The 19,542-nt window shown below is 49.1% G+C and overlaps 1 protein-coding gene across 1 annotated transcript in view; it reads left to right on the top strand.

Annotated features, from left to right (window-relative positions):
• The first annotated feature begins 6,472 nt into the window (after nt 1–6,472).
• LOC138522001 (E3 ubiquitin-protein ligase TRIM7-like) overlaps nt 6,473–19,542 on the top strand; it is a 39,052-nt gene continuing 25,982 nt past the window's right edge. The window contains exon 1 of the mRNA XM_069635192.1: nt 6,473–7,209. Coding sequence (XP_069491293.1) covers nt 6,877–7,209 — 333 coding nt within the window. The 5' untranslated portion in view covers nt 6,473–6,876. The remainder of the gene's footprint in view (nt 7,210–19,542) is intronic.

Here is a 19,542-nt window from a genome sequence, read left to right as displayed (position 1 = left end):
AATGTGTGAGGGTCGCAGGTAGTGCTGTTGCCTGTTATAGACATGCCCTGCACTTGTGAAGTAGCATGCTATCACTGCTGCCCCTGGAAAGCCTTTGCTGCTCCTGTTGGTGGTGTGCCTGTTCTGGGTAGTGCAGGGTAGCTGTGTCCTATCTAGTTGGAATGTGTGAGGGTCGCAGGTAGTGCCGTTGCCTGTTATAGATATGCCCTGCACTTGTGAAGTAGCATGCTATCACTGCTACCCCTGGAAAGCCTTTGCTGCTCCTGTTGGTGGTGTGCCTGTTCTGGGTAGTGCAGGGCAGCAGTGTCTATCTAGTGTGAATGTGTAAGGGTCGCAGGTAGTGCCGTTGCCTGTTATAGACATGCGCTGCACTTGTAAAGTAATATGTTATCACTGCTGCCCCTGGAAAGCCTTTGCTGCTCCTGCTGGCGGTGTGCCTGTTCTGGGTAGTGCAGGGCAGCTGTGCCCTATCTAGTTGGAATGTGTGAGGGTCGCAGGTAGTGCTCTTGCCTGTTATAGACATGCCCTGCACTTGTGAAGTAGCATGCTATCACTGCTGCCCAGGGAAAGCCTTCGCTGCTCCTGCTGGCGGTGTGCCTGTTCTGGGTAGTGCAGGGCAGCTGTGTCCTATCTAGAGTGAATGTTTGAGGGACGCAGGTAGTGCCGTTGCCTGTTATAGACATGTCCTGCACTTGTGAAGTAGCATGCTATCACTGCTGCCCAGGGAAAGCCTTCGCTGCTCCTGCTGGCGGTGTGCCTGTTCTGGGTAGTGCAGGGCAGCGGTGTCTATCTAGTGTGAATGTGTGAGGGTTGCAGGTAGTGCCGTTGCCTGTTATAGACATGTCCTGCACTTGTGAAGTAGCATGTTATCACTGCTGCCCAGGGAAAGCCTCCGCTGCTCCTGCTGGCGGTGTGCCTGTTCTGGGTAGTGCAGGGCAGCTGTGTCCTATGTAGTGTGAATGTTTGAGGGACGCAGGTAGTGCCGTTGCCTGTTATAGACATGTCCTGCACTTGTGAAGTAGCATGCTATCACTGCTACCCAGGGAAAGCCTTCGCTGCTCCGGCTGGCGGTGTGCTTGTTCTGGGTATTGCAGGGCAGCTGTGTCCTATCTAGTGTGAATGTGTGAGGGCCGCAGGTAGTGCCGTTGCCTGTTATAGACATGTCCTGCACTTGTGAAGTAGCATGCTATCACTGCTGCCCAGGGAAAGCCTTCGCTGCTCCTGCTGGCGGTGTGCCTGTTCTGGGTAGTGCAGGGCAGCGGTGTCTATCTAGTGTGAATGTGTAAGGGTCGCAGGTAGTGCTCTTGCCTGTTATAGACATGTCCTGCACTTGTGAAGTAGCATGCTATCACTGCTGCCCAGGGAAAGCCTTCGCTGCTCCTGCTGGCGGTGTGCCTGTTCTGGGTAGTGCAGGGCAGCTGTGTCCTATCTAGTTGGAATGTGTGAGGGTCGCAGGTAGTGCTGTTGCCTGTTATAGACATGCCCTGCACTTGTGAAGTAGCATGCTATCACTGCTGCCTCTGGAAAGCCTTTGCTGCTCCTGTTGGTGGTGTGCCTGTTCTGGGTAGTGCAGGGCAGCGGTGTCTATCTAGTGTGAATGTGTGAGGGTTGCAGGTAGTGCCGTTGCCTGTTATAGACATGTCCTGCACTTGTGAAGTAGCATGTTATCACTGCTGCCCAGGGAAAGCCTCCGCTGCTCCTGCTGGCGGTGTGCCTGTTCTGGGTAGTGCAGGGCAGCTGTGTCCTATGTAGTGTGAATGTTTGAGGGACGCAGGTAGTGCCGTTGCCTGTTATAGACATGTCCTGCACTTGTGAAGTAGCATGCTATCACTGCTACCCAGGGAAAGCCTTCGCTGCTCCTGCTGGCGGTGTGCTTGTTCTGGGTATTGCAGGGCAGCTGTGTCCTACCTAGTGTGAATGTGTGAGGGCCGCAGGTAGTGCCGTTGCCTGTTACAGACATGTCCTGCACTTGTGAAGTAGCATGCTATCACTGCTGCCCAGGGAAAGCCTTCGCTGCTCCTGCTGGCGGTGTGCCTGTTCTGAGTAGTGCAGGGCAGCTGTGTCCTATCTAGTGTGAATGTGTGAGGGCCGCAGGTAGTGCCGTTGCCTGTTATTGACATGTCCTGCACTTGTGAAGTAGCATGCTATCACTGCTGCCCAGGGAAAGCCTCTGCTGCTCCTGCTGGTGGTGTGCCTGTTCTGGGTAGTGCAGGGTAGCTGTGTCCTATCTAGTTGGAATGTGTGAGGGTCGCAGGTAGTGCCGTTGCCTGTTATAGATATGCCCTGCACTTGTGAAGTAGCATGCTACCACTGCTGCCCCTGGAAAGCCTTTGCTGCTCCTGTTGGTGGTGTGCCTGTTCTGGGTAGTGCAGGGCAGCAGTGTCTATCTAGTGTGAATGTGTAAGGGTCGCAGGTAGTGCCGTTGCCTGTTATAGACATGGGCTGCACTTGTAAAGTAATATGTTATCACTGCTGCCCCTGGAAAGCCTTTGCAGCTCCTGCTGGCGGTGTGCCTGTTCTGGGTAGTGCAGGGCAGCTGTGCCCTATCTAGTTGGAATGTGTGAGGGTCGCAGGTAGTGCTCTTGCCTGTTATAGACATGCCCTGCACTTGTGAAGTAGCATGGTATCACTGCTGCCTCTGGAAAGCCTTCGCTGCTCCTGCTGGCGGTGTGCCTGTTCTGGGTAGTGCAGGGCAGCTGTGCCCTATCTAGTTGGAATGTGTGAGGGTCGCAGGTAGTGCTCTTGCCTGTTATAGACATGCCCTGCACTAGTGAAGTAGCATGCTATCACTGCTGCCCAGGGAAAGCCTTTGTTGCTGGCGGTGTGCCTGTTCTGGGTAGTGCAGGGCAGCTGTGTCCTATCTAGTGTGAATGTTTGAGGGACGCAGGTAGTGCCGTTGCCTGTTATAGACATGTCCTGCACTTGTGAAGTAGCATGCTATCACTGCTGCCCAGGGAAAGCCTTTGTTGCTGGCGGTGTGCCTGTTCTGGGTAGTGCAGGGCAGCTGTGTCTATCTAGTTGGCATGTGTGAGGGTCGCAGGTAGTGCCGCTGCCTGTTATAGACATGTCCTGCACTTGTGAAGTAGCATGCTATCACTGCTGCCCAGGGAAAGCCTTCGCTGCTCCTGCTGGCGGTGTGCTTGTTCTGGGTAGTGCAGGGCAGCTGTGTCCTATCTAGTGTGAATGTGTGAGGGCCGCAGGTAGTGCTGTTGCCTGTTATAGACATGTCCTGCACTTGTGAAGTAGCATGCTATCACTGCTGCCCAGGGAAAGCCTTCGCTGCTCCTGCTGGCGGTGTGCCTGTTCTGGGTAGTGCAGGGCAGCTGTGTCCTATCTAGTTGGAATGTGTGAGGGCCGCAGGTAGTGCCGTTGCCTGTTATAGACATGTCCTGCACTTGTGAAGTAGCATGGTATCACTGCTGCCCAGGGAAAGCCTTCGCTGCTCTTGCTGGTGGTGCCTGCCTGTTCTGGGAAGTGCAGGGCAGCGGTGTCTGTCTAGTGTGAATGTGTGAGGGTCGCAGGTAGTGCTGTTGCCTGTTATAGACATGTCCTGCACTTGTGAAGTAGCATGCTATCACTGCTGCCCAGGGAAAGCCTCCGCTGCTCCTGCTGGTGGTGTGCCTGTTCTGGGTAGTGCAGGGCAGCTGTGTCCTATCTAGAGTGGATGTGTGAGGGCCGCAGGTAGTGCCGTTGCCTGTTATAGACATGCCCTGCACTTGTGAAGTAGCATGCTATCACTGCTGCCCAGGGAAAGCCTCTGCTGCTCCTGCTGGTGGTGTGCCTGTTCTGGGTAGTGCAGGGTAGCTGTGTCCTATCTATTTGGAATGTGTGAGGGCCGCAGGTAGTGCCGTTGCCTGTTATAGACATGTCCTGCACTTGTGAAGTAGCATGGTATCACTGCTGCCTCTGGAAAGCCTTTGCTGCTCCTGCTGGTGGTGCCTGCCTGTTCTGGGTAGTGCAGGGCAGCGGTGTCTATCTAGTTTGAATGTGCAAGGGTCGCAGGTAGTGCTCTTGCCTGTTATAGACATGCCCTGCACTTGTGAAGTAGCATGGTATCACTGCTGCCTCTGGAAAGCCTTCGCTGCTCCTGCTGGCGGTGTGCCTGTTCTGGGTAGTGCAGGGCAGCTGTGTCCTATCTAGTTGGAATGTGTGAGGGTCGCAGGTAGTGCCGTTGCCTGTTATAGACATGTCCTGCACTTGTGAAGTAGCATGCTATCACTGCTGCCCAGGGAAAGCCTCCGCTGCTCCTGCTGGTGGTGCCTGCCTGTTGTGGGTAGTGCAGGGCAGCGGTGTCTATCTAGTGTGAATGTGTGAGGGTCGCAGGTAGTGCTGTTGCCTGTTATAGACATGTCCTGCACTTTTGAAGTAGCATGCTATCACTGCTGCCCAGGGAAAGCCTCCACTGCTCCTGCTGGTGGTGTGCCTGTTCTGGGTAGTGCAGGGCAGCTGTGTCCTATCTAGAGTGGATGTGTGAGGGCCGCAGGTAGTGCCGTTGCCTGTTATAGACATGCCCTGCACTTGTGAAGTAGCATGCTATCACTGCTGCCCAGGGAAAGCCTCTGCTGCTCCTGCTGGTGGTGTGCCTGTTCTGGGTAGTGCAGGGTAGCTGTGTCCTATCTAGTTGGAATGTGTGAGGGCCGCAGGTAGTGCCGTTGCCTGTTATAGACATGTCCTGCACTTGTGAAGTAGCATGGTATCACTGCTGCCTCTGGAAAGCCTTTGCTGCTCCTGCTGGTGGTGCCTGCCTGTTCTGGGTAGTGCAGGGCAGCGGTGTCTATCTAGTTTGAATGTGCAAGGGTCGCAGGTAGTGCTCTTGCCTGTTATAGACATGCCCTGCACTTGTGAAGTAGCATGGTATCACTGCTGCCTCTGGAAAGCCTCCACTGCTCCTGCTGGTGGTGTGCCTGTTCTGGGTAGTGCAGGGCAGCTGTGTCCTATCTAGAGTGGATGTGTGAGGGCCGCAGGTAGTGCCGTTGCCTGTTATAGACATGCCCTGCACTTGTGAAGTAGCATGCTATCACTGCTGCCCAGGGAAAGCCTCTGCTGCTCCTGCTGGTGGTGTGCCTGTTCTGGGTAGTGCAGGGCAGCTGTGTCCTATCTAGTTGGAATGTGTGAGGGTCGCAGGTAGTGCCGTTGCCTGTTATAGACATGTCCTGCACTTGTGAAGTAGCATGCTATCACTGCTGCCCAGGGAAAGCCTCCGCTGCTCCTGCTGGTGGTGCCTGCCTGTTGTGGGTAGTGCAGGGCAGCGGTGTCTATCTAGTGTGAATGTGTGAGGGTCGCAGGTAGTGCCGTTGCCTGTTATAGATATGCCCTGCACTTTTGAAGTAGCATGCTATCACTGCTGCCCAGGGAAAGCCTCCACTGCTCCTGCTGGTGGTGTGCCTGTTCTGGGTAGTGCAGGGCAGCTGTGTCCTATCTAGAGTGGATGTGTGAGGGCCGCAGGTAGTGCCGTTGCCTGTTATAGACATGTCCTGCACTTGTGAAGTAGCATGCTATCACTGCTGCCTCTGGAAAGCCTTTGCTGCTCCTGTTGGTGGTGTGCCTGTTGTGGGTAGTGCAGGGCAGCGGTGTCTATCTAGTGTGAATGTGTGAGGGCCGCAGGTAGTGCCGTTGCCTGTTATAGACATGCCCTGCACTCGTGAAGTAGCATGGTATCACTGCAGCCCAGGGAAAGCCTCCGCTGCTCCTGCTGGTGGTGTGCCTGTTCTGGGTAGTGCAGGGCAGCTGTGTCTATCTAGTTGGCATGTGTGAGGGTCTCAGGTAGTGCCGTTGCCTGTTATAGACATGTCCTGCACTTGTGAAGTAGCATGCTATCACTGCTGCCCAGGGAAAGCCTCCGCTGCTCCTGCTGGTGGTGTGCTTGTTCTGGGTAGTGCAGGGCAGCTGTGACTATCTAGTGTGAATGTGTGAGGGCCGCAGGTCGTGCCATTGCCTGTTATAGACATGCCCTGCACTTGTGAAGTAGCATGCTATCACTGCTGCCCAGGGAAAGCCTCCGCTGCTCCTGCTGGTGGTGTGCCTGTTCTGGGTAGTGCAGGGCAGCGGTGTCTATCTAGTGTGAATGTGTGAGGGTTGCAGGTAGTGCTGTTGCCTGTTATAGACATGTCCTGCACTTGTGAAGTAGCATGCTATCACTGCTGCCCAGGGAAAGCCTCTGCTGCTCCTGCTGGTGGTGCCTGCCTGTTCTGGGTAGTGCAGGGCAGCGGTGTCTATCTAGTGTGAATGTGTGAGGGTCGCAGGTAGTGCCGTTGCCTGTTATAGACATGCCCTGCACTTGTGAAGTAGCATGCTATCACTGCTGCCCAGGGAAAGCCTCCGCTGCTCCTGCTGGTGGTGTGCCTGTTCTGGGTAGTGCAGGGCACTGGTGTCTATTTAGCTGGAATGTGTGAGGGAAGCTGCTGCTTTGCGGTGTGCATAAGGAGCCTCCAGCTGCAGTGCCGTGTGCCCAGGCTCACAATGAACTGTTTGTTTTTCCCTGAACGTCATCCGCTTAGATCCCGCCTGCAGCATCCGGCAACAAGGTGCTATTTACATCACCTGGACGCGTGCACAAAGGAAGGCACGACAGTGGAGGGAGATGCCTTTATTCTGAGTAACCGGGAAGACCGCATTCAGGCCCCGGGGAGCTTATGTAACCAGCGTTGGATTCATTCGGCTCCCTCCCTTTTCAGAAATGCCTGGGGCTCAGCGATGACACTCCCGCCTCTATATACAGGAACAACAACAGGTCTGCAAATCACTTGACTGTGAGACGGAGGAGACCTGTGGATCCTGCACGCCAGAGACAGCCAGATCCTACACTACTCTGTGAGAGAGCCAGAGGCTGCCAACTCTGCCCCTGCGTATCTCTGCGTGGTGACGGTCACAGGCATCATGGCTGTCGTGGGCCCCGTCAGGGAGCTGCAGGACGAGACGGTGTGCTCGCTTTGCACCAGCTATTTTGAGGACCCGGTGGCCATCGACTGTGACCATAGCTACTGCCGGGCCTGCATCATTGGGCACTGGCGGGAGGCACCAGCCGGGGCCTTCGTGTGCCCGCAGTGCAGACAGACCTTCTCACGGATGCACCTGAGGACCAACGTCCAGCTGTCCGTCATGGTCAAGATCGCCAAGAACCTGAACTTTGCACCAGAGAAGACTGCGCGTCGGCCTCCAGCCCCCCAGCGGTCCCGAGTGCGCTCCATGGAGTATAACCAAGGAAAAAAGGTAAGAGATGGGGGGTGGAAATGAAGGTGCAAGATACTAGCCAGGCATAAGGAGTCGCTGGCCCCCTCAGGGTTCCACATGCAGACAGCACATCGTTTCTTACTGGCCAAGAGTTCACTACTACTGACCAGCGGCTAGTGCTTTTATAAGCTAAATTTATATAGCACACATTCACCCGAGGGCAGCTTGGCGCTAGCAAGCACACAGCCAGAATGAGACAAAGCAATAACCAAAAATGGGAGTGTCTTCAGCGAGCGGGTGAGTGCACCTAGGAGCCAGGAGCAGGGCATACCACAAATTGCCAACAGCAATTGAGAAAAAGCGGCCCTCCCACCCTTGAAAGAAGCAATTTAGGAACCGAGACTAAGCAAGCACTGCCCGAGTAGAGTCCCCCGGGAAGATAGGGAACAAACATGTCTTGAAGGTAATCAGCCCCCTGGTGATAGTAAGCCCGCTGGACCAAGGAGGGAGATTTAAACACAATCCTCTTGCCCACAGGCAGCCAGTGGAGTGAGTGCAGTATGGGAGTGGTGGTGAGTGCCCAATTCATCCACAAGCGGAAGACAGAATTTAACCGGGAATGCAGATTGCGCTGCACGCTCCTCCCTAGAGGTCACCCTCGGACAGTCAAGCTAAGATCTCAATGTGCTCTGAGGCCAGGGCGGTGCCAATGAGCTACTGTAAAACTTCTATATGCCAGTCTCTCTTCCACCCCGGACGTACAAATGACTCCTTACCTCAATCCTTTCCCAACCTGGAAAGGTTCCTAGACCGGTCCTTCAAGTTCTCCTTCTCTTTAACCACATTGTGTTAAGTTCCTGAAATGCGTTCTTCATTCAAGACAACAGGTCTGTAGATCACAATCAGTGCTTCTCGCACAGCCTTTATTTCGTGCACAAGGGAAACACACGTAAACTCACAGTAGACAATCTCACTCCTCTACTGTCTGACTCCCTCAAATCACATCCCACTGCACTCACCAATCCTGACAACATCGCCGAAATTTACCACGGCTGTCTAAAAGCCACCATTAACGCAGTTGCCCCGCTCACCCCCAAAACACCCTGCAACGCCAAGCGAACCAACTTCTGGTTTAATGAAGAGCTCATTGCTCTTCGCCACCACAGAAGAGCGCTCGAGCACTCACACAAAAAGACCCCAACTCAGCTAACTTACTTCTAATAGCAAACTAATCCTATAAATCAGCAGTTATAGCACTGCTGATTTATAGGATATAGAACTCCCTGAATTCCCGCATAGCTAATGCCTCATCCAACACCTGGAAGCCCCCATTTCCGCCAACACCCCCACTAATGCTAGCAAAGCTTGGTGTCCCACCATCCAAAACGCTCTTGCTTCCAAAATCCTCACTCTGCGAAACAAAATCCAAACTAAAAGGAACCTCCTGGCCAACAAAAACCCACCCACACCTGTGCAGGACACCTGCACCTCGAAAAACACCACTCAATTCAGATTCACCAATGTCTCCCAGGACCAGGTGCTGAACACTATTTCCACCCTGAAACCGTCCAACTGTAAAGGCAACAGCTTCCCGGCTCGCCTAGTCAAACTTTGTGCCCCCACTCTAACACCCATCATTACCAAATTCGTTAATGCTTCAATCAATACCAACTCTGTGCCAGCCAGCATTAAAGAAGCATGGGTCATCCCTTTGGTTAATAAACCTTCATTAGACCCCGCCATACAGACAAATTACCGACCCATCACAACCATTCCTGTTCGACTGAAATGAGTGGATAAGATAGCCTTATCCTCAAGATTACTCCAAGATTACCTTGCGAGTAACCTGCTGCTAGGAGCCAGACAATCTGGTTTCCGTCCTAAGCACAGTACTGAAACAGCCTTATTAGACCTCAAAATCCAGGTGGACAGCATAAGAGATTCGGGGAAAATGTGTATCCTTCTCCTACTTGACCTGTCCGCTGCTTTTGATTTGGTCAACCACGACAAGCTAAGCAACGCCCTCCCAGAGAATTTAAACTTCTCCACAGAAGCCACTCTTTGGGTGAAGTCATTCTTAGCGGATCGATCTTCAAGAGTCTACATCGGTGCTGAGGCTGCCGACCCCATCCCAGTTCCCCTAGGGGTCCCCCAAGGGTCATGCCTCTCTCCCACCCTCTATAACGCATACACTAAACTACTGTTTGCAGCCCTGGATGCCATGGGTGTCATCTACACTAACTTCACAGATGACACCCAGATCCTCATACCCATCAGACTCAGCCACCATTAATAAGATCTATGCCATTATTCAAAACTGGATGACCACAAACAGTCTTTGTCTCAACGATGAAAAAACAGAGATCCTCATAGTAGGTCCTCCAACCTGACTAAAAACCCTCCATTCTAACTACACAACCCTTACCATCGATGGCACACCCATCCCAATACTTAAACATGTCAAAACATTATGCGTCCACATAGACTCCAACCTTACGACAAGCAAACATATCAGTAGCCTTGCTTCGGCTACCGCCTACACTCCTAAACTCATTGCACTCAGCCATCAATTTCTTACCCCTCCAAACTGCCTCACCCTATCTCGAGCCCTCATTCTATCGAAACTTGACTATTGTAATATCCTTTTACTAGGAACCACAAATACGAACCTCGACAAAATGCAATTGTTTTAAGCTCGAAGGCCAGCTTTTGGGCCAAAAAGAAACAATCATATTTCCCACATCAGGAGAGAAGTACATTGGCTACCCATTAAAGCTAGAATCATGTTTAAGACTCTTATTACCACTCATAAACGTATCACCAACGTGGCCCCATCATATCTGAACAATGTTGTCACTCAAAAAAAGACCACTAGATCCCTCAGATCAGGCTCTAGTACACACCTTTTCGTCCCAAGATTCAAGAGCACCGGAGCAGGGGTGGGCAGCTTTCCTGTAGCTGCACCTAAAATCTGGAAATCCCTCCCCATGCATATCAAAAACAAACACTCCCACCAGCGCTTCAGGAGTCTCATCAAAACTTGGGTCTTCAATAAGTTCTAACCATGAATCCGCCCCAAGGTCACTGAGCACCTCACCCACCTTACACGACTTTCTTCTCTTATGTGCTGTGTGATAACTATGCTATGCCTCGGACTACACTGCCTGTATTATACTATATCTATGTTATGCCTTGAAGTGTGACATTATGGTTCTAATATTGTAATTATATACTGTAATACTGTTATTCTGATACTGTAATTATATACTGTAATACTGTAATTCTGATACTGTAATTATATACTGTAATTCTGTAATTCTCCATGTAACCAGTTAAGCCTATGGGCCTCATTACACGGATGGCAGTAAGGACAGTTGGGGAAAGTGGCTGGTAGTTTACAAGTCTTAATACTTATTATTTAGTGAGTCTTTCCATTTGGCTGGCATCTCCTACATTTAATTGGTCCTGTCTTCTCTCATTTAACATTGTGGCCAGCAGAGGCAATTATATGAATGATGATGTGAGAAGGGCTGCTGGGCCGCAGTTTATCCCACTCAATGGTGTGCTTGTAGAGATAGCAACACAGACCACCTTATTATGTCCAATCACCTCATCCTGAGGGTGAAAAGGGGGTGGAGTACCCATCATGAAATACAGAGTGGGACATCCAATCAAAGGGAACTGCTAGCTTCCTTTCCCCCAATAGGAACTAGAGTGCCTATAGGGGCACCCTCCATCTCCTCACAGGTGTGTGGGGGTGCGCGCCAGTGGCGTCAAAGGATATTTTTGAATGGTCCCTGCTTGTATGCTGTGGGAAAGGTCTGCATGTTCAGTGGGCTGAGGATTCCTAGCAGGGTTCCCTCGTAAAGGCGGTCCTAGCTGGGTGTCAGAAAACTAACAACCCTCCCCATCACCTTCCAGACTAGGTTTGTGAGGGGGCTGACGTGGCAGGTCGGTCAGAGTTTGATGAGGTGGTGTGTGTGTGTGTGTGTGTGTGTGTGTGTGTGCAGGCGAATGTGTGTGTGTGCCTGTGTGGTTCCTTTCTATAGGTGTCAGACACAGGGCTAGACTGCTTTTAGCAACCCCTTTACTCCTCTTAAGTGTGTGATGGTGAGTGTCAGTATTGCCGGCTTCAGGGAAGGGGTGTCCTGGAAGTGGTGAAGCACACACCCTAATTCCTGCTTGTCTGTTGTGGTGTATGTTTGTGTGGTCACTTTAGGGATGCTATCAGATCCTACACAGCACAACCTCTAACAACCAAGAACAAAGAAGCTGTTGTTGCAACACCACAATCATAATCTCCTAAAGGGGATTTCTGGCTTAAAATTAGGGTCCAATTGTTTTGTATCGCAAGGACTGGTGATATGATATGGCATTTTTTTATTTTTTTTTATTCAAACCGTTCTTTTATTAGTTTGATCAACAAACTTTCACAACTTTCATAAAAATTAAGTTTTTCTTGTTATTATACAGTAGGAAGACATTTTTTTGTGTTTCACTTCTGCAATTCAACATATCTTATAAGAATATATTTTCTTATTAATAAACAATAAAAATACATTTTTATGTATCACCTCTAAAATATCGATGTGACAATTTGTTTCCTTTCATGTACTATTCCATTTACGTGATAGGCAAGAGTTATATATATTTAAGTCAGGACAATAAGTCAACGTGATGCATTTCTTATCCATCATAATAACGCAATTTCAACAACTTCTCATTTACCTATTTTTACAAGGGTTCAAGCGGTAGACAACACAAAATGGTGGAACTTCATTGTCACACTTGCAAGTAAATTCGAAATGACCATATTAATTTCAACCACTAACAAAGGAATCCAATTTCTAGGAGGGCTTATGAATGGAGCAAACCGAATTACCAAGGATTAACATACCATATTCTAGCAGTAGCTCAATGTGCTTTATAGAAACAGCAGAGTACCAGTATTTTCTTATTAACCTCAGCAGCTAGGCTGCTCGTCTTTCTTGTGAAACATCTTCTCAAGTTCATTGTTTATAGTTACTAGCAGTCTACACAGTGCTAATATAAGGCTCGTGCGGGTCCCCCACATGCAAGCTAGCCAAAGCCATTCCCTAGTTGCCTCAGTTAATATATAGTCAGTTGCAATTGTTAATTCACGTGTTGCCTCAAAAAATGTACAAAATATAACCAGATGTTTCAAGGTTTCTTGAATCGAACCATCCCTGCAGAACCTACATCCTAACTGCGCTTCTACTTTCCAGTGCAGTTTCCAACCACTGATTCTTTCTAGCGTAAGAGATTGGTTCATTTTAAATCGCAAATAGGTTTCCCTAGCCTTATTACAGGGAAACTGGATTACATAAGGTTTGTGGGGCCGTCTTGAAGAGCAAAAACTAACTACTTCCTTGTAGCCTTCAAGACCCGCCATTCCCGCTAACGTTTTACACCAGTCATTTTCTATAATACGATGTTTTACACGGTTAGGTCTAAATTCGAGGTCAGCTGGTACAAGTGCAATTTCGTCAAATAAATGAATCATTTGTGTATAATAGATCGTGATGGAAGATCGTTCAGACGCGACCATGAGTTGGCCCAAATCTTCATTAAGACAATTTGCAGGTGGATATAACATTCTGGCAAAATTAGCCAGTAAACGCCAGTTACGGCGTGCAGATAAGGCAGTAATACCAAGTTCCTGCCTTATTACAATATTTGGTGTGGATTTAGCCAACTTCAAAACCCCCTTCCGCATGCACCCTTTTAGTTGGTCAAGGTAGGTGTTAATGTTTACCAGGCACATATCTAAAGCAAAAAGGATAACCGACTCTACTTTTAAGATGTAAAATTGCATAAGTGGCAGCAATGAAAATTTACAAAACTTCAGATATACCATCCGCATTTGCGTGGCGAGGGGAGCAGCTTTTTTTGTAATATCTCCCTCCACATTGCCAGCGATTGGGAATCAGTTATGGTATAACCAAGATAGCGAATTTGAGGAACTATGGTTAGGGGAAAATTCTCAATTCTCCAATTGCGTGTGATGTTCTTTCTCTTGCGATTCCTAAATACTACTTTGTTGGATTTTTCCACATTACATTTCAGATTGTGAGTCAGACAGTAAGATGCGAACAAGTCCAATTTGGTCTGCATGCCTTTGGGCGTACGATGAAATATTACAATATCATCCGCAAAGGCTAGCCATTGTATTTTGAGATATCCAAGCCTTGCTGGATAGGAGATCTGGGTATTCCAAATGTCATTGATGCCACATAAATAAAGATTGAAAAGGGTGGCTGCTAAATTGCATCCTTGCTTCACACCAAGGGCGATCTTTATTGGATGTGTTGTAGCACCTTGGTTATTTACCCTTACCAAATAGGTGGTATTTGTGTGGAGCTTGGATATTAATTGTATGATGTATTGTGGTATATTCATAGCGGCCATTTTTTTCCATAAAAGTGATCGTACAACTGAGTCAAAGGCGGATGTGAGGTCTATCGACGCTATGTATAGTGGGCCAGAATCCTTAAGTTTGTGTTTAGCTAATAAATGCGCCATAATTGTAGCATTTAAAGGGGTCCCCATTCCTGCACGGAAACCAATTTGATACTTAGACAAGATCTTAAGGTCCCTAATCACTGCTTGTAGTTCCCCCAAAAGCAAACTAGCAAACACTTTAGCAGCTGTGTCAATTAGCGCTATTGGACGAAAATTGCATGGCTGAGACCTCACTCCTTTTTTATAAATTGGAACAATGATGGAATTTAGCCATGACGGTGGGGTATACACAGTTGTCAACATGTTATCAAACAGTTTCTTGAAGATCCCTGCCCACAAAGCTGGATGGCGTTTAAGAACACAAGGAGGAATCCCATCTGGGCCTGCTGCTTTTGAGTATTTCAGGGCAGTTATTGCAGCTTCAATACTCGAAATATCCCAGAGTGGAAAGGAGGGTAATGCCAGGCAGGTCCATTTATATACGATTTCTACAAATGCTGATGGGAGGGCAAACTTTTTTTCGAAGTAAATTCTCCAAGTCTGCGCAGAGATAGATGATGATTGATCAGAGGAGAGTACAGTTGTTCCTGCCCTAAGCAAACTCCAAGTGGAGCGCCTGTCTCTGTGGCAGAGTGTACTAGACATTTTCTGATTCTCCTGATTATACATAAAATGTCTGTGATATCTGCATTTGTTCTGATAGGTGTTCAGAACACTTTTTTTCTCTGATAAGTAAACCCCCCATGTGGGAGCGGTTTTAAAAATACTCCGCAAGGCCGCCCTCTTTGATCTTTTTGCTTCAAGAATAAAATTCAGGGCTATCGGCGACGATCTTACTTCGGGGAGCGGTGCATGCACTTGGAGAGATTGAATTACCTCCGTTATTATTCTAGATATCACAGTAATCTCCTTAATAGGACTGTTAGAATAGAAATCAGAACTGTGATGCAATGTTAAACGTGCAGAAACCATGTCGTTCACCTTATCACAAAGTTTAGTGGCCCATCAAATTGACAGGCCAGGACGGTCCCCTTCTATAAACCCTTGCTGAGGGTCCATGTGCAGGTGCATCATGTCACAATGAAGATTTAGATGGATCATGTAATGGTCACTAAAACCGGGATCATATATTGCTATGTTGTCAGAATACGATTGCAAACCTCGCGATATGGCGAAGTAGTCAATACATGTCGATCTATCCCCTCTTCTCCAGGTGTAGCACCTGTCACTAGTACAAAACGGGATAATGTCAAGTTCCCAGGATTTTAAATATTCTTGCCACAATCTGCCTCTATGCCATGTTTGGTAAGTACTCCCACAGCTCAACGGGGTAGAGTTACTTTTCATACAATAAGCATTGAAGTCCCCTCCTAATACAATATCACATGCGGGATGACGAACCAGGATTTCATCAAATAAAGTATTGAGCTCTTGAAATGCACATGTTTGGTTGATCGTATTAGGGTTGTGATATAAGGAAACCAGGAGAAAAGGAGTTAGCCGAGAACCCTTGAGCAAAATTAGTACAGCCATCATCACAGTTGCTTTAAAAACATCCAGTACCAATATATTTAGATTGGTATTCAAGGCTATCGCCAGACCCCCATACGGCCGACCACTTGTGCCTTGTTTCGCATGAGTTTGAATAACATTGAAACCGGGCAACACGAGATCGTATGTACACATAGTTTCTTGACATAACATAATATCACACTCCAATCCTACATGCGGCTTACTAAACCATAACTTCAGATTGCTGTACCCGCATGAATTCCAAGATAGGATGGAGAGGGATGCAGGCTACTTACTGGGGAATGTTAGACATGGCTGAGTTTCGAGTGTTTTGTAAGGCGGCTAACCATGACCAATCCTTACTAGTATTAGATAGACTTACAAGTTGTGCAATCACTTCAGCATTAATGGCGCTTTTAGAATCAACAATGTCCGACTTTGGCAATTCCGCCGGACCAGACGCCAGAGGCGTTTCGTTAAATGAGATAGCATCATCGTTGGAATCGAACGGATACAGCATTAGGCCAATAAAACGTAACTCATCCATGTATTGCAGGAGGAGGTTGGTGATAATGGCCGATTGCACCTTACATACCATGCAATGGTTTTGCATGGGTGGCAGGGTTATCCATTCGATATAATTCGAGTGCAACATACGCAGACCAGGTATACGGTTGAAGGCTTGCATCAAGGCAGAGCGATTAAGTCGCTTTATGCCATTCTTAAATGATATGATTTCCCATCCTAGGATAGTAGTGGATTGTTCTGCTGCTTCCCCGAGTTCTTACGGGTCTGCCACAACCCGTTCTGGCACTGACTCCAGCTGCTTTTGCTTATCACCTACTCCCAATTTGTTTAACATAGGAGAGGACTTCGTCACAGTCTCTCGATCATTGCAGGGATTAAGTGACTCGATGTCATCGTCACCTTCTATGGTCATCACATCAGTGATCGCCATCTCTGTCACCGTCTCCCTGATGATGGAAGGGGACACAACTACCTTACCTATTTGCGTTGTTTTGTTATCAATAGGTTTAAAGAAGTTAGGTAGTTGCATCTGAGATGAGGGGTGTTCTAGCTCCTCATTCCCAGAACGGGGTATTTGGAGGTGCACTTTTTTTGTGTGTTTGGTTGGAATTATTTCGTCAGTGTCCAAGTCATTTCCAAGACTTTTCCGTCCAGCAGACTTGCTCAGTGTCTTCCCTGCACTCTTGTTCTCAATTCTTATTTTGTTTTTTTCATTCATTTTTGTGGGAGGAATTAATTCGTCTTGGCACATTTTTGCCGTTTTTTTCCGATCAGCTTTTCTTTTTAAAGCACGGAAGAATAGCCTTTTTTCCTTCCTTGAGATAAAGGACCGCTCAGGAAGTTGCAGGGGACTATTCTCAACAATAGATTGCCTGGTATCAGGAGTAGAAGTAATATTATCAAGATAGGAGTCAGTTTGGCTGGTGGTTTCAAACAGTTTAGTTAGTACAGAGGGGCTGTCTGGATAGAGTTCCTGTCCTCCCTCCAAGCAGGAATGAGACGGGCCTGCTTTTTCCTCCACCTGGCTGGGTTGCACGAAAAATAGGAGCTGTTCCAACTTTTCCGCATGAAGTGCTACTTCCGTACATAGTTGCGCATGCGAGAGGATATGACATGTAGTAGGCGGTCTTGGGGCAGCCAGGGTTTGTGCAAAGGATTGCGGGAATGCATAGGTGAGTGTAGGGGCATTCCTAATAGTAGATTCATTCACTGGAATTTCTAACACATCTGTTTTGGTCGAGACAGAGCTGTTGAACAGCTCGTCTTTTCTCTGTGGTTTATGTCCGTCACCACCCAGTCTGAGACTGTCTGCAAAAAAAAACCCCTCTAGTTTATTTATTTTTATTAGGATTTCTGTAAGTGCTGTTTTGCAATCCCTCAATTCGTAGTGCGTGTACTCATGGCCACGATCCAACAAGTTAAGTATTCTTGTTAGTACCGGGTAAAATGCTTCCAGAGATTGCATGTCACCTGTGGGTTTCAGCATGTCAAAGCCCAATGGATTATTCGAGGCCTTTTTGGGGGGGAAAAACAGGGGATCCGTTACTGAGATAATACCAGGTACAGCCCGGGTGAGGGAAGGCGGCTGAGCAGGTGAAGACGGCCACGAACTAGAGGCAGGAGAGGGGACAGACTGGCGTACATTGGAAAGAGGTGTTGGCGAGCTGTTTACGCCCTCCATATGTATGGGGTCTTTGCAGTGAATGTGAACATCAGCTCTTTTGGAACTTGGAAAGGTAACTGGTGTTGAAGGACCCACCTATAACCTCACCCGTTTCTCCAGGGCAGCAAGTACCACCGGTGCTAATATGGAGTTGTCAGAGGGGGAGGAAGGGGTAGCGTCAATGGAATGCACAGGCTCAGAGACTACAGTGTCCATGCGCATACTCAAAAAGCTTTTACGGTCAGGTTTGGGTGAGGGCTTCCTATTCGGGAGTTTAGAATCAGCTGGGGGAGACCCATCTGGTGCTGCTGCGAATACCTGTGCACGCGCATATGAAAATGCTACCTCATGTTTTATTAGGTCCCGATCGGTAATTGGACCCCAAAGTGCCGCTAAGGCAGTGCACACACTCGTTCCAGGAACATCACTTTTCACAACCTCTTTAGGCAGTGACATTTTGTTTTTTATTAATGCGACTTTTTTTTGTTTTTTTAGCCGGAGACGATTTCATGGGGCGCCCACTGGGCAAACTTGATACCATTTAAACCAGACGTGCAAAATTGAGATACCAATTTCATAGAAGAAAGTAAGAACTCACTTGTCCCGCGCTCCCAGCCTTGCTGCCTAACAGCCCAACAGTCCACTTGGAGCCCACTTCGATGCGCACGCGCGATGCGCTAGTGCACGGGCTAAGTAGGGAAGTCAGCAGCTGCAGGGGGGCCGGGCGCTGCGAGCGGGGGCGGATCTACCAGACTAGTAACTGCAACAAAATAGAAAAGGGATACTATTAGGTTTCTGGATACAGTGTAAGAACAACACAAGAGACTCCTTTAAACTGCCGCGGCAATGCCGCGGCAGTAGTTCCAAATTGAGGAGGAAGAAAGGAGAAGCTAGGCCAAGTCTAGTCCATTAAAGTTCATTACTTGGTGTCCTGTCGAGTTCGGCGTTTCGCACACACAGAGCTTCCTCTTGCGCACGGCGGTTCGAGAGAAAGAGAAGGCACAGCCGATCCACACAGCAATTCCGGACAGCCCAACAGTCCACTTGGAGCCCACTTCGAGGCGCACGCGCGATGCGCTAGTGCACGGGCTAAGTGGGGAAGTCGGCAGCTGCAGGGGGGCCGGGCGCTGTGAGCGGGGGGCAGAGCTACCAGACTAGTAACTGCAACAAAATAGAAAAGGGATACTATTAGGTTTCTGGATACAGTGTAAGCACAACACAAGAGACTCCTTTAAACTGCTGCGGCAATGGCGCGGCAGTAGTTCCAAATTGAGAAGGAAGAAAGGAGAAGCTAGGCCAAGTCTAGTCCATTAAAGTTCATTGCTTGGTGTCCTGTCGAGTTTGGCGTTTCGCACACACAGAGCTTCCTCTTGCGCACAGCGGTTCGAGAGAAAGAGAAGGCACAGCCGATCCACACAGCAATTCCGGACAGCCCAACAGTCCACTTGGAGCCCACTTCGATGCGCACGCGCGATGCGCTAGTGCACGGGCTAAGTAGGGAAGTCGGCAGCTGCAGGGGGGCCGGGTGCTGCGAGCGGGGGGCGGAGCTACCAGACTAGTAATTGGTGTCCTGTCGAGTTCGGCATTTCGCACACACAGAGCTTCCTCTTGCACACGGCTGTTCGAGAGAAAGAGAAGGCACAGCCGATCCACACAGCAATTCCGGACAGCCCAACAGTCCACTTGGAGCCCACTTCGATGGCATTTATAACGCGCCATTACACAAGTGTTTCAAGGCGCGAGGAGGCAAGGGAGGGGAGACAGAGGGAAGACAAAAACAACAATCTTACTAGGCCTAGTGACATTGAGATTGTGCAAGTGCAAGGGAGCGGGGAGGGGAGAAGTGCTGGGGAGGAGGAAGGATGGGCAAGTGCAGGACATGGAATCAATGCAACAAGTAGTGCAGCCAACAAGTGTCTAATAAGGAAAGGGGACTGCAGGGTTACAGATACAGACCACAAGTGCAGGGGATACCAGGGGGAAGTGTGGGTGTGCAACTGGGCGGGCAGGGACCTGGACCCAAGTTCAGAGGGTAGCCAGGTGAGCAGTGCAGTAGTATCGGACAGGAGATCAGCAGGGGAGAGGAAGAGCGAAGGCAGAAGCAAAGAGGAAGGTCTTGAGGTGCTTCCGGAACCAGAGATGGTTCTGCTCAAGTTTCAGAGAGGCAGGGAGGCTGTTCCAGAGGG

This window comes from Ambystoma mexicanum, chromosome 13 (assembly GCF_040938575.1).
Source record: "Ambystoma mexicanum isolate Mex_15411 chromosome 13, UKY_AmexF1_1, whole genome shotgun sequence".
NCBI lineage: Eukaryota > Metazoa > Chordata > Amphibia > Caudata > Ambystomatidae > Ambystoma > Ambystoma mexicanum.
This window is presented reverse-complemented; position numbering and strand designations above follow the sequence as displayed.